The sequence below is a fragment of the Limanda limanda genome, chromosome 22 (assembly GCF_963576545.1).
Source record: "Limanda limanda chromosome 22, fLimLim1.1, whole genome shotgun sequence".
Classification (NCBI taxonomy): Eukaryota; Metazoa; Chordata; class Actinopteri; order Pleuronectiformes; family Pleuronectidae; genus Limanda; species Limanda limanda.
In genome coordinates, this window is record NC_083657.1 from 11,139,889 (window position 1) to 11,155,386 (window position 15,498).

General features: G+C 42.8%; 1 protein-coding gene across 1 annotated transcript in view; it reads left to right on the plus strand.

Annotated features, from left to right (window-relative positions):
- The first annotated feature begins 1,508 nt into the window (after window positions 1-1,508).
- LOC133028794 (protein phosphatase 3 catalytic subunit alpha) overlaps window positions 1,509-15,498 on the plus strand; it is a 60,856-nt gene continuing 46,866 nt past the window's right edge. The window contains exons 1-2 of the mRNA XM_061095829.1: window positions 1,509-1,661; window positions 1,923-2,217. Of these exons, the coding sequence (XP_060951812.1) occupies window positions 1,509-1,661; window positions 1,923-2,217 (448 nt within the window). The remainder of the gene's footprint in view (window positions 1,662-1,922; window positions 2,218-15,498) is intronic.

The window sequence follows — 15,498 nt, forward strand, 5'->3', positions numbered from 1 at the left end:
AGAGCCGTCAGAACAAGCTACTTTAACATATCAAGTGACGCAGAGATAAATCGGTGAGGGGTTAGCCATGGCCTCAAATAGAACATCGACAATTCGATCATAAGAGTAACCAAAAATAACTGAAACTGCTGAATGTGTCCTGAGGGTGGTGCTGGAGTAAAGGACGAGGGCTTTTAATGTCAAAGAGGTTTATCTCCATGGGAGCATGAATATTATCTGCAGAGTTTATGGAGATATGCCTGTTAAAGTGTGAAATATCATGTATTCAATGCCGTGGGTTTGTCCTGAGGGTGGCGCCTGAGAAGAGCTCTTGGAGAATTCAACAGGAAAAGGTCAGGGGGTCACATAAGTATCAGGATTCACCCTGAGGTAGCAAAAAATATCCAGAGCAAAATTCTTAGAAATCCGGCCCTGAGATATTGAAGTTCATCTTTACCATTAAAATAATTTAGAGGTTAGTCAGGAGGAAAATTTAAATTACAAAATATTTAGTTATAATATATACTATAGTTATATATTACATTAAACCCAGAAGTAAGATCTTTTTTTGTATTATTTAGACTTAATTGAAGTTTTAACACACTAGAAAGCTCAAATGTAATTGAAACATATGACAAAGACAAATTTTAATAACTAAATTAAAATAAATGAGTTTTATTAAGGCTGGACCAAATAAGAAAGGATAAGATAAGATGAAAACATTTCACATCAGCCTATATCGATAATTATCACGTTAAATATCACATTATAATTTTTTGCTTTACAGTGAAGGACGTTGTTTTTAAACAATTTTTTATTGGCAGCGAATGACAAATACTTGAAACACAACAAAATATTGTACAAATCTGAGGTAAGATAAGATAATCCTTTATTAATAATATTAGCAAAAGTCAAAAATATGTATTAATATGTAATGATAAGTCACATACAATAAGTGTAAGGAAATATAAAAAATATATTAATGGGATAAAATCTAATAAATACAGTGTAAAAACAAAAGAAAATATGTGCAGTGTGAGAATATGTTCAGTGAATGGATTGCATATGAACCATTGTATTCCACAGACAGAATGGATGTGTCCTGAACTTTTGTTATCTTGTGTTTCAATGTTATAACATATTTATATAGTTTTATTACCCACTTCAAATTATACAAAGAGCAAAAAAATGTAGCATTTTATGTCTTGGTACAAGTCAAAAATATGTTTTAATTTGAACTTGGAAGATGTGATCTACTATTTTAATAACTGTTCATATTCTCTACTTCCTCACTGTGATTGCACAGTTCCTAGAAAACCCATCAATTTATTGGACTGTTATTAAATTGCTCAGCCCTAAATATAATAACTGAATCATGCAGGAAAATTAAGAGAAACAGGGCAAAAACAACTGTGAGTCAGAGCCAAATGTGTGATGCAATTATGTTTTGGTGCTAGGTTTAATATGTGTGCATTTTTTTTGTATATTTCCTGTTATTATGGTAAGGTTTGGTTACAGCCTCCGGAATGATGTCAAGACACTGGGAACGTGTTGCATCCCCAGACCTGAAAGACTGGATCAATGCCAAAGTGGAGACTGAATCTAATGAGTCTGTGCTCAACAGATTGAAAGGGGACATGGACGATGGGACAAATGGGATGGGATTTAAAGCCTGTGCATTGGTGCTTAAGTTTAGCAATCGTGCATTTTTTAATATTAGTTTATCTCCCATATCTCTGTTCATTCATTCAAGCAGCGTGCACCCCCTGCTACACGTTGATCATAAGTAATTCATGCAGACTGACACGGGAGCAGAAAAGTGTGAATGTACAGTGAGGGAGCGGCAGCCAATGGGAAGCGGCGGTGGGCGGGGCGGTGGGCGGGTCCGCGGGGCGTCAGCACGTTAGAGTGCGCACAGGCTCCGGAGGGTAGGAGTCCATCAGACGGAGCAGCTCCTCCAGCAGCAGCACAAACCCCCCCCCAGCGCCTGTCCCACAGTCTTTTTTGGCCGCTGCACGGACCCGGTGAGATCACTGCGGCCCCATTTCCCCTCGGAGACACTCGGGGAAGAGTTGCTCGGCAGCAGCGAGACGAAGAAGAGGAAGAAGAGGAAGAAAAAGAAGAAGCGGAGCGTTTTTATCTGTCGCCGCGTCGCAGCGTTCTATCTCACACTGGAAATGTCCGAGAACGAGCCGAGTGATGAGCCGAAGTTATCCACGACGGACAGGGCGGTGAAATGTAAGTGTTAGTGGGAGGGTGTGGGGGGGGGGGGGGGGGGAGAGAGAGACTCACACTTGGGAGAGAAACGAGTGTCGTGGCAGGAGGAGAGGGAGCAGGAGCGTGGAGCTGCTCGCTGGGGACAGGGGGGGGGGTTAGCCGGAGCTGTGACAGCAGCAACTAGGAAGTGGAGGGTAACTCCAGTTGTGTGAACCCCTGAGCACAGAGATGTCACATTTCAGTGCTGCACCACTGGGACACACGCACTCTCTTTACAGTGTGCACGCAGAGATATTGCACAACGACCCAGGGGCGATTTCTCCTCATTTTGCATGCAATCAAACCCCCTCAAACACTTTATTCTCCTCCTCCTCCTCCTCCTCTTCCTCCAGCGTTGCATCGATACTACTTGATGTGTGTTTCATGTGTAGTCTCCTATCTGCAGGAGGGAGGGGTGGAGGGGTGGTGGTAGTTCATCGTGTGCTCTTTGAGTGTTCATGGCATATGGGGGCTGGTGCTTCCTGCCTTCTGTGTTTACAGGTCTGACATTCCACCTTTGCAGACCACCCTAAGAATGCAATAAAGATCATAATCAAATTGTGCAAGGAATAGGGGGGGTGGGGGGTGGGCATATAGGCTGCTGCAGTTTAATGTCATCTTCACCTTTCAGTTGCACCATCAAGCCTGGTTCTGGTTTTGCACATGAGCACTGCATGTCAGTTCAAGTGACATCTCTCTCATGCAAAGCCTTTCCCTCACAAGCAAGGTGATGCCCTTATTATTTGCACTGGTTGATTTTTTGCCCCAGCACTACAAGGGTTATCCTCCCCCAGCTCCCGTGCATCACAACAGGCATGTGCAGTGGGGATCCCAGTGTGCACGAGGAACAGGAAGGAATTGTTGGAGTAATTTGTTTCGTAGCTGCTGCTTGTTCTCAGCAGGTTGAAATGATCAGATCATCGGTGGCCATTAAACATTCTGGTTTTTGTTAAGAAAGGAGAAAAATGCAACGCTCCAGTGTTCAAAAGAGCATGACTGGAATCATTGGCTATCACACTGTGTTGAAGGCAAACCAGAGCCCTGCCTTGCGATGCTCCATCTCGGAATATAGTTCCACTCCATCGCTTGCTGAAGCTCAGCTTGTGCCACTTGAAATCATCAAATTATTTCTCCTTTCCGCAGCAAGTGCACAGCTAAACAGTTGTGTTGCTGCGGCTACATTTCCCTATAAAAAAAAAATGGGGTTGATGGCTGAAAGAGAGTCGCAGCATGTCTTTGGTGCTTTTGAAATGAATATTTCAAGAGATCATCCCCCTACAGCCTCCACCAACTCGAAAGGCTGATGAAAAATGGATATGACAAGTATGGGTTTTGAAGAGATTTAACAATATCACCAGGAGACCTGGCCTGTCATGTTCTACGGGTCTCTGGGTACTTTTTGTGTTGGTCAATCGTGGAGATACCTGCGCAGTGCACATCTCGAAGCTGTGTTTTCAGTTGCCTCCCAGATCCGCTCAGTGAAGGTCTGCTATGATCTCAATCAGATTAAAATGTATTGATTAGTCATTAGACGGGCTGCCAGGGAATCTGAGAGGCCACTTTCTGTCCTGGCTGCTCACTCCTAAACCTGATGCGGAGATCAACAAAGTAATTTAGCTCATTATTCATTCATCAAGTTTTGAGGAGTCAGTGTTTTGGTAATGCATCACTATTATGACAACAGAGACACCGGCTGTGTACAAAGCACCTCTCCAAAATAACTGCAGGCCGAATGTGGGAAACAATTTGTTTTCAGCCGCCTAGTTTGCGAGGCAAGGTGTCACAGTGTCAGGCCAACTTATCATAAGTGCTTTGCATCCCCCCCCCTGTTTTCAAAAAGGAATTATCATAATGCTGCTGCGAGCCACTGCCCCAAAGTAATTACTCACAGGAGTTTTATCAGCTGCGGCAGGAGACGTTGCATCATTTCCATCAAGTTTCTATCCATGAAATGTACGAGCAATTTCCAGTCCACAGCCTACGACTGTTAACTACTCCACGTTTATCAGCTGATAGTCACTGGCTTGATATGGCTGTTGTCTTATAGAAATATTGCTTGCTAGTGGACCATTGCAGACATCACCACATCCCAGGAGGGGAAACAGAAATGAATTGCACCGAAGAACCAAAAAACAATAAATAGAGAGCACCTTAGCTTAAATACAATAAGTAATAAACTGTTCATCAATAATGTAAGTACTTGCTAGATTAATGGGTTAATACATTTGTGGCTCACATTAGCCAACATTGTGCCATATTTATTATGTGCCATGTTTGCAGTAACTACAGACGTTTGAATTCATATTGCCACCAAACTGTGAGAATGAACGAGGAAACGATGTCTGTCTCTATACTATTCTTTTATGCTACCCTCAGTTCAATATGAAATAAATAAACTGTCGGTAATATGCTCACTATTGTGCGACACTGCTCCCCGAAGCAAAACGAGCTCAGTAATGGTGTTTTTCCGTCACCAGCTGAGAAGCAGGGCCTCCGAGCCCCCGATGGTGTTTCCGGGTCCTTCTCCATGAGAGGGGATGGATAACATCTGACATTTGACTTTTGAGGAGAGGCCCCAATGCTCAGACATGCATGGGCTGGAGCGATGGCGGTGGTGACAGCGGCGCAATGCCAGCCACTGATCCCAGCTAGATAGCTGAGTCATTTATAGAAGGGAACATTAAGTAATGCCACATACTTGATCTTCGCCTTATGTGCGATCACCTGCACACGCTTCTGCTTGATGTTCATGAGCCCGTGTTTCTCTCTTCTTTCAAATCAGGTGGAGACATCGTGTCATGCAGAGATATAAAATTACCATTTGTGTGGAATTTTCCTCAAGCTGTTATTATTCCGAATAATATTTGCTCATTAGCATGCATGAACCTTGTAATTAGCTGTATTTACATGGGAATAAGATTGCAATCGGAAAGTTAAGTGATTCATAATAACTGCTGAGGCTGTTTGTGATTGTTATTCTGCGGCAGTCTGCTGTGTCTGTTCATGAACTTAAAATTTCACTAGAAATAGTCTGACATATTTTTGTGCAGTCAGAGTTCCCCTTGTGTTCGTCAAACCATGCAAATCAAATTGTCAGTAACTTCATCCCAAGTTTGTTTTATGCAAATACTGAAATTTCTCCTTCTGGCTTGACAGCCAAGAGGGAATGATGATGTACGTTTGCTGTCCTTTGGAATGGAGACGACGCAAACCAGATGACGTCAAGCTGTCTTTTTGCATTTGGCGTTCCAGTATTCTTGGGTGGCTGTGATTTATTTTGGTGGGCTGCCCATAACTGTCAATGTTTTTGGTGAAGAGACTCAACGATGCTATTTATTCAGTCTGGGTGATATTCCCCTAATGGATAGACGTGATGTCTGCCTGAGAATTTAATCAATTCATGCTAAGCCTTTCCAGACTTACCTTTCGCAAAGGTCTTATTAAAAGAAACCATGAATCTATTGTTGAAAAATATTCTGCAAGTTGAAGGTGCCAGGTGAAGGTGAGAAATATCATAAAGTTAAAGAAGCAGACAGTGTTAATCACAGCTTTTGATTGGTCAGACAGTTGACCTATGAATAGGAGCGCTTGATTCAGTGTACCAGGGTAGTTGCTTGAATAGAAAAACGGTCAACATATAATGCCCAGACAAGTTTAATTATTTGTGAAGAATTGTGATCATAATTCTGATTTAATTCTGCAGTCTTATGCCAATAACTACATTAACTACCCTTCACTGTTCAGTGTGTTTTTAACTATCATTTATAAGAAAAGTGTTTGAGGTGGTAAATTAGTTTCATAGGTCTGCAGTGATGTGAGGAAGTCTGGGTGCTGGTGGGCCGGAGATTGCAGCCACCTCCTCCTCTTCCTAATCATCCCTTGACAGTCGTCCACTCACCTGGAAGTGTTGCCTACAGCACAAACTATGAGTGACAAGCAGATAACCATACAAGCGATCAAAGCCTGTCAGGCTGCTGCCTGCTCTGCCGTGACTTTTTGGCCGTTGTTGTTGATAACAATGTATTTCATAATAGCACAGCGGGGAAAGACCGGAGCTATCTCTGCTCTGATATGATGCACTGTCTGTGCCTTCCTGAACCTGAGTGTGTGCACCTTTACCGCTCATTAGATTAAAGAGGAATTAGGCTCTGTTGTGGATTTAGGGCACAGCAAAGCGGCGGATTTGAACAGATTAAGCTCTATATATGGGGATAAAGGCGGCTCTACTCTGAGGTTGTAATCTGACTCCATGCATTAGCTGGTGCTCTTGCTAATTCATGTGTACAAATGGACGCTGCGTCTCGATAAAGCTATAGGGGGGGAACTGTTTACCTACCCCTGCATTTTTAGATTGCGGCAAAGCCTGTAAGTACAGGTTGGGGATTTGCAGCCCTTTAAACTCATACTGTAGTAGTAGTGCTTTGTACTTCTGTGGCTCTTCATATGATGCTTTACATGCACCACATGTGTCACATTTTCCTCTACAGTCACCAGAGTACCATTTTGCAAAGGCCCAAACACGAGAATTCCACTTTTGATTGCATGTACACACAGTGCCATTCATGAGCCATAGATCATAATGTTGTGCTATTGCATCTGGTTAAAAAAAAATCTGCCGCTGTATAAACAAATCCTCAGCATTTCCCATTTCATGGCTGGCAGACGCCAGCACACGATTCTTTTTGTGAGCTAACAAAAGCCATTTGGAGCAGAGACGAGAGTCGAGTGTCATTAGATCACTCTCTGGAGCTGGTCGCAGCACAGTCACAGATCAATCAATACAGTGTCTACAACACATGTAACCACACATTGGGCACCCAGTGCAGTGTGGGGGATGACATGCTGGCCCAGTGAACTGGGAGCAACTGGGTTCCTGGGTTATATTAAAGGCCAGTACAGTAGCAGATCTGCTTTCTCACCTCAACTCCCATTCAGAGGCCTGGGCAGGCACTGAAGGAACAGGAGTTTGTCTTGTCTACAGACACACACGTACATGCACATTACATACAACACACGTCCTTATAAGTTAATTGAGAAAGCAGATATTCTTAAGAATTCATATATAGAAAACCAACTGTCATTGCATTGTTGCCAAATGCTTTTGAAGTAAAGTAGGACTGTGAATCTCTGGCTTAATGGAACCGTAATTTAATTAACTACTTGATCTACTACTGATTATGTGAATTGGGGCCATTTTTGTGTGTGCACTTTTTTTTGTGTAATTTGATTTTGTGAATTATTGTCTCTGGAAAGAAAAGATTGTTGATCAGTTAAACAAACATGCACAGTAAAACAATTGCGGTCATCTCCATGTATCAGAAAAGGTTAGATCATTAATGTAAAGCATGATCCTGAAAAAACGTGTTTAAATATTTGTAAAAAACAAACACTAAATATCGATTTTTCTTGAAAAACTGTATCAAGCAGAAAGCTGATTTTTAAATGTGTTTACAGCTGTGATGTTTTTTTGGTCTAAATTAAAAGTAAACTGATCTGATGAAAGGATTTGCCACAAATTTCCAACTGCTTTAGTGAAGTTTATTCAAACCACTTTCACCTCACACTTCAGTCTCAACGGGACTAATAATGGTGTGTGTAGGAGTGTGAAGGTTGGTGAGTAAAAGCAAATGAAAGTGGCTGAGGGTGGCGGTGGATGAACATGTGGGCACGAATGCAGCTTTTTGACAGGCTTCAGATTCAGTCTATTATTTCGCTCCGAAAGCATTTCAGACTGTGATGCAGGGGCATACATCCAAGCAAACGCATGTTGTAAAAAGACATGGTGGGTTTGCAATGATGTCTCCAAGTGTGTGTTCAGCAGAATGAGCCGCAGCCTCAGAAAGTGAAATGGAAGTACTTTCTAAAAGTTTGCAGAGTGAATTTTGAACAGGAAGGTGTAGAGAAACTGTGTCAGAGTGACAGATTTGTTTACCTGCATTTTTGACAGAATATTGCATTTTTTCCCAAGATTTTCCTTAAGAACCTAGCAGCAGCTGATATTCATCACATAGAGGATGAGTTTTTCCAAAAGAGGACAGTTGCACGGTCGTAGTTGCAATTTTAGTTTAAAATCATCATTAAGGCCCCTTCAGATACAACGTGACAACAGCAGAGCTGCTCTCAGAAACGCGTACTTTTGAATGGCCAACACTGCACAAGGACAGTTTTTCGTTGCACCGAGTAAAGCTCTCGCAAGCCACAGTGACACTCTGATGAACACTCCAATTGAAATGAAGCTTCAAGCCAAGCATGAAATGCACAATGGAGGAAAAGCTGATGTGTGTCTGAATACCACAAATTATATGACACAAATCCAGGAGCATATCGGGACCTCGAGAGTAAAGACATGTCATGGAAACCCATTTCGATGCAAGGAAACAAAGAATGCCACATTGTTACATTGATAAGGCTGATGATGTCACAGGCTTATGCTGTTTGTTAAATTGTGATGATTTATTTGATATTAATATGGTTGCTCAAGTCTGAATAGATAATTCATTTTTCCTTACGTTGACTGATGCATATAGTTTCTAATATTCAAGACATCGATCGATGTAATGAACAAGTAACCACTTCCCTTTGTCGTCAGCAAAAGAATGTCAGTCTGTTTACTTTTTGATTTGCCTGATTATATTAACCCAGCCCACAGGTATGCACACACTTTGCCACCTCAAACCACATGACCACCAGCTGAGAAACTGTTCAAGCAACACCCAATGTTTTGTCCTTCAGAATAAAACCTCTCCACAGTAATATTTTGATCTAGGGACAAACCCCCTCTGTGTGGACATGTGGTATTTTGGCCTCAGTTTTACTTCTGCTGTGTCATCGTCCTTGTGATGTAAACGTACCTGCATGTCAAACGGGAGTCTTGTGTCCGTGGGGTGGGACAGGCCTCTGCATGCTGCTGTGTGACAGACACAAACATAGACACACACTCCTGTGTTGTGCCAGGAGGTTGTTTGTATTTAAATATGGGTGAAAGGAGTAAAGCAATCTGCGTGCTGCCTGTAAATGGTAGATTAGTACGCAGAGAAAAGTCAGCAGAGGGGGAGGGGGGCCGTAACTCATCTTCTCAGTGCACATATAGGGGGGGAATATCATGCGAAGGGTGAGCAATTTCTCATGGGAACAGTCTAGCGGAGATGGCCTCTTCTCTGCTATCCAGCAGGCATCGGTACTTGTTGACACCTACACACACACATTATAGCTGATGCAAATTTTACGTGTTCCAATGAAGACCTGATGAATATGCTGATTTTGTTATTTCATCTCCAGTACATGGGAATGTGTCAGGGAACATATATACAACCTCTATTTGACATTATCGGTAAATGTGAGAATACTGCAGAAACATTTTTGTTACATTCCCAACTCGGGAGCACAACAGACGCTAAACTGGAAGAAAACAAATATCTCAAATAGATAGATTATTTGGTAAGACAAGAAGGTTCGAGAGCTTTAGGCAATAATCGAACAATCAAAAACAGCTAATGACTGGTGCTTTAAATGTTATCTGTCTGTGAGTTTTGATATGGTCTGTTATGTCATACTCATTTTATGAGCTTAGAATTTTTTGGGAAATAAAGCTCACAAATTACAATTTACCAAAACTAATAAGGGTTCAACAATCTTGAAGCTGTTATAAGCTGTATAATTTTTTTAAAGATTAGATCAAATGACTACATGAAAGGAATCACTTTTGAAAAACCCATGGGAATTAACATCTGCAGTTCCTCATACTTTTATGGAGCGTTTTAAGGGTCGCAGAATGCAGAATACAAGTATTGAATTCATCTCTGAAAACGTCTGTTGTGTTAACCAAATGACTCCTGAATGCAATTTAGTTCAAAGCCATTGCATCTAATGTAGCATATCTTGAGCATGTTGTCCTCATGACCGTAGATTTGTATGTTTTATTTCCCCAGGGTGTTTGTTGAAGCCTAACTGCCAAAAGCAGAACCGGATTTCTCAGAGAGTTCCCTCAGATTTATCTTCAGGGTGTATCACTGCATTCCACTGCAGGTTTATTTTGGCCGGAGTTTGGTTTGGCTGGTCACTGAAGCATAGGCAGCAGGAATGGCATGAGCCAACATGGCATGAGCACTGCAGATTCAAGTTGCCTCGTGGTTCTTGGCCCAGTGACGGGCTTCAGATTGGAGAATGGGAGTTTGACATTTTTTTTCAAGGCATTTCCAGCACTGGCTGTTTTTCAATATTAACCAGGAGGCGCTTGTGAAGCGAGGAATGTGTGGGATTCATATTGAATATTTTGTGTACCAGCTCGCCAGTTGTTTGCCACACTGCGAAAGAACACGGTGTCGCATCAAACCCACTCATGCACCTTTTTTATTTACCACTTCATCATTTCAGCGGCTGCTGGAGAAATGAATCTGATACCCGACAGATTTTTATCAGACAAGGGAGCGGAGAGAGATCACATTGTTCCTTTTAATTAACACACCAATCAATGCTTTTAATTAACCAACATTGGGGACAAGAATAAGACCAATTGTGCCACTTTCCCCCTTTTATAATGGCTGGTTTGTGTTAGGAAATAAACCCATTTATTATCTCTCTCTTCGATGAAAAGCAATGGTTCGGTTTTGCTTATCAAAGTAAGGATTTTTTATTAGTCCTCAGCTTCATTTGGTTAATGGAAAAAAAATGTGCTTAATTGAAGAAAGATCTAATTACAGATGGGTAAATTAGCACTACATACCCAATGTTTTTATCCTCTGTTCATTCACTGTTGAGTGTGCTAAGTGAAATGACGAACCCCGGGGGAACTTCCTTCCTTTCTTTCAGGTGTCGTTTGCTAACTAGCTAAAGAAGCCAGTATGTGAAAGAGAGAGAAACTCCAGCTATACAAATACAGCTGGAGGTGAGGCGAGGCCCCAAGGTTTATTTACACGCATTCACACGCGTTAATTATAGACCACCTGGCTGAAAATGAACCCTCTTATTCCATGTGCTTATCTCAATGTGCCATAGAACTAAAAAAAAACTTGTTCACTGGATGTATGCTTGTTCCATAATTGACCTCAGGGGATGTTGTGGTGTGATAAGCATATTTGTGTCAGGACCTCATCCTGATGATGGCAAACTGATGATGCATCTCATCCCCATATTTATCATCCAGACTATTTTTCTTTTAACTTTTTCATATTAATACTTATGTCCCTTGACTAAAACCTGCTTATGACTACATCCACAGTTCTCTGTTTTATTTTGAAATAGAAAATTAGATTTGAGCCCCTAAAACTGAGATTCTGCATTTGCTTCCTGATGCTTCTTATCACTCATGACTTGACTACTACTGCAGTGAAGGCATAAGGTTGTAAACACTTACTGTCAGTCACAGTTCCACTTCTTGGTCAGTCCCAAGAAAATGAAGGCCCCCTATCTTACATTTCACAATAGTTTTTTTTTCTCCTTCGTAGTATTTTCTGTAACGAAGCAAACAACTGCAGAGTAAACAATCTGCTTCCTGTTTACACCAGCTCGCACATGTACAGGGCATTGAACTAAAACACTTGTGTAGATAGAGATTCTTTTAGTTTTAAAATGAAAACGTATCAATGGACGTAGCTTAACAATGTCCCAGGAGACAACAAGCAAAGATGAGTTAAGTTTGCCCCAGAGCTAACGATGGCAGAACACTCAGTCAATCCCGCCCACGTGGAGGGGAGAGGGCGGAGGACTGCTGCCTGGCCCACTCACTCAAAACACACCCTGCAAAGGCTGACCAGAGTCATGAGGGAGATGTGTGTGTGTCACTGAAGAGGTAGGGGGTAGACATACTGCAGGGGTTGGTGTGTATTTGTTATCCTGCCCTCGCTGTTTTGTCTGAATCAGGCCCCAGGGTCAGCTCAAAAGGCACCACTAGGTGAAATTTCATTACTAGCTGCAGGCTCTCGGAATTTTCTCTGGGAATATTCTGTCAGTAATGTCAGGGTCAATTTATCTTGTTTAAAGTTAGATTTAATTTACACTAGAGCTTATCCACGAGAAGCCGTAGCTTGCCAGCGACGGGAAATAAAGCCGACTTGGCCTCCGTTGTGTTTCGGGCCTAAGAGAGTGCGATCATAGTGAAAACCGATATCTCGTCAGTCTGAGCTCACAGTGTATCCACGTCAGCCAGATTGTGGAGACGTTAGTGTGTCCCATGGCTCGAATTGATTTTGTGCATGTCCAAGTACGGCCAGGGAGCCATACATTAGGATGACCAATCATTTAAGCTTTAATGCCGTACCGCTCCCTGTCGGACCATTAGTAGGACAGGGAGGACTCATCAACTACTGTATCATTTTGCTGTCAAGTGCGCCCGCTGCTTATGAATGGTTGCATTTTGCTTCATTGATTGCATGCTGAGAGATCCAGTTTCTCAGTTGACTGTGGCTGATGCGCGAGTCATTGTTGTGCATGTTCATACATGTTTTCATATTTGAGTGGCGGTGACTCTCAAGAATGTCAAACTCAAGGGAGCGGTAGGAGCCTCCCGTCCCTCTGATTTTAGTTTACTGAAAATCATGAAACTGTGGGAGACTTGTTGTTTCAGCAAGCTAATCTCGACTCCATGTGAACACCTGAGCCCAAGATGTGATCCATTGCTGGTAATTAATGCCGTTGTCACACTGAAGTCCATACACACACACACACACGCACACACAGACACACGCACGCACACACACACACCTGCAGGCTCACTAGCTGTCACCCTCTTTGGGAGTTGTTTGTGCTTGGCGATATCATGCACAGCTTTAATAGCGGCCCAGCCCTTGCATGGTTGTTGAGTGACACAGAAGCCTACTGGTGCACAGTTACTGTTGTGAACACAAGTTTTAGTTTGTCCGTGTCTGTGTCGCAGAGTCTCGAGAATACCAAAGAGCACAGTGTCTTTGACGGCTCAACAGTTACTTCAGTCTGCAGCTGCTATTTTTCTGTCCTGTAAAAATACGAGACATGCTGCACAAGGTCCATTATTTTCTTTTACACTGGCTCCACTATTTTTTGTGTCATGTCATGTATTCCAGCCACCCCCACCAACAAACATATTTCTCCTTTCATGTGTTTTTTCCTCCGTTCAATTTTCGCTGTGGTTTTTGCCATCCCTGCTTCCAGCCATGACTACAACGCTTCCTTTAGGCCAGGGTCTGCCTGCATTCAGTGTGTCTTTTCATTACCCTCTGCACAGTCTCTTCCTCACACTGCTCCTCAACTGTGTCAGACTCTTGCTGTAAGGCCAAAACACCCATAATGCTTCAGGCCCATCTCCCTGTATAGACCGTAATCTGATCCCCTGGAGGAATGTGGCAAGCCTTTGGGGACGGCCAAATTGAGGTACAAATCAGCTGGTCGGTCAGCAGATAGTGTATCCCCTAGTGCTTTTAAGCCAGGACTTCAGCTGCAATTTGCTGAATTAAATAAATTCAGTTTTCTTTCCTCCTCAAGCCCAAATTCATGGTTATTTTCTATTTCAAATACATGACAGTGAAATTGTCTGGCAGTGGCTCTGTCCTGCATTAAACCCTAGTTGAGTACTGTCTGTTTTGTAGCTGGCAGTTAAGAGGGCAGAGACTTCTTTTCAGCCTAACAGATGGTGTATACAGTATAAAGCTATGTAGTTCCTCAGTGTTATTCTGTGCAGCTCTGCTGCTAAAAGTAAATATAGTTTGTGTTTGACAGCCAGCTAACTTTAATACCCTTGGTAACCACTACCAGGGTATATGGTGGTGTTTGATTTTGTGTTTGTCTTTAGTAATTCACTTTTTTTACCAAGTTGGAAAGCCTCCCAAAGTGAAGAATTTGAAAAATGCTGACCCTGTGTATCTGGTCTCAAAATGTGAAAAGAAGTGGAGGAAAAAAGAGAGTCTGGAGTCGAGACTCCCTTCAGGCAGTCAAGCTGTCAAGTGTTGCTTTCTCAGCCCTGACTCTACCCACCGATCTGATCCTCAAGGACTCATGACCTTTGGAGCAGAGCTGTTTGGTGCGATGGGATCAGGGCCACGACCTGCAGCCTGCCACTGCTTGACCCACACTACCCCCAGCAGCACATAGAGAGTTAGAAAGCCCCTTATTTAGTTTCTCAGTTTTTCATTAGACGCTGACTGCGGAGATGGCTTCTGAATGTGATGCTTTAACTGCTTTTAATCTCGCGGCTGCTAGTAAAGCCCTGCACAGATGGTGCCTTCAGCGTAATACTCCGTTAGTGAATTTTGAAAGTGCTTTCTCTGCAATATGGAGGTCAGGCTGTCGGCAGAGGGGGATGATTTACTTTACAGTCACTTTTTGCCCAGAAGGGTTGCATAATAGCAGCTACTTCAGGGGCTCCGTCACAGCTTCTCCTGATATATGGAGGTCCTCCAGGAGGCTGGGAATGGCGAGACAAGACGTGAGTGCATGCGCATGTGTGTGTATGTGCAGAGTTTATCTCTCTCGCTGACTCAGAATTTCTTTGGTCTATAGATAAATAATTCCTTTGTTGCCCTCCCTCCCTCCTCTTTGCTTTTCTTTCTTGGCAATCAGGTACCCCTGCAGGCAGGATAACCCACCACACCCACACAGTCATGGCCTATATACAGAGGAATTAGAGATGGGTGTGGGCAAGGGGGAAAAGGAAGCAATGGCGAAAAAAGGGGACTCTTAGGTGCTTTGTTGTCTTGGCAAGAGACAGGAGGGGGTGGATGGCTGTGCCATCTCATTGCCTCACCACCTGTCCTCTGAAAAACCACAGTCATCCTGCCAGAAATGGAAATTCAACCATGGATCTCATGGACACTTGATACCAGAAAGATGCTTGTTATAATATTCAATGCTATCTTATTATATTAGAACATGAAACTTTGAATACTAGTTTTAGCTCAATTTATTTAGAACACGCATTCAATTTCTTACCCCTCCCCTGGCCTTTTTACACAGCATGGAGGAATGCCATTTCACATATGTGATGAGGCTATTCTTGTATGGTCGCAAGGGTCTGTCCCAGTCCACAGATCACTCCGATAGTGGCTGTGTGGTATTCACTTTCAAGTGGAGCAAGTAACCTTCTCAGCTCGGAGGAGTGCGAGGGGGAGATGGGGGTTAATTAATGATGAAGAATGTTATCTACAGTTCAGGCAGTGTTTTATTTGGGTCAGCCTCCGGTCCGGTATGCTCGTCCACCAAGTGTGGGTGCAAATATAGACCGGCCTCATCCCCTCTGTATGCGTGTAGTAATTGCATTCTAGAAATGCCAACATCTCAGCTGCCAACGAGCCCTCC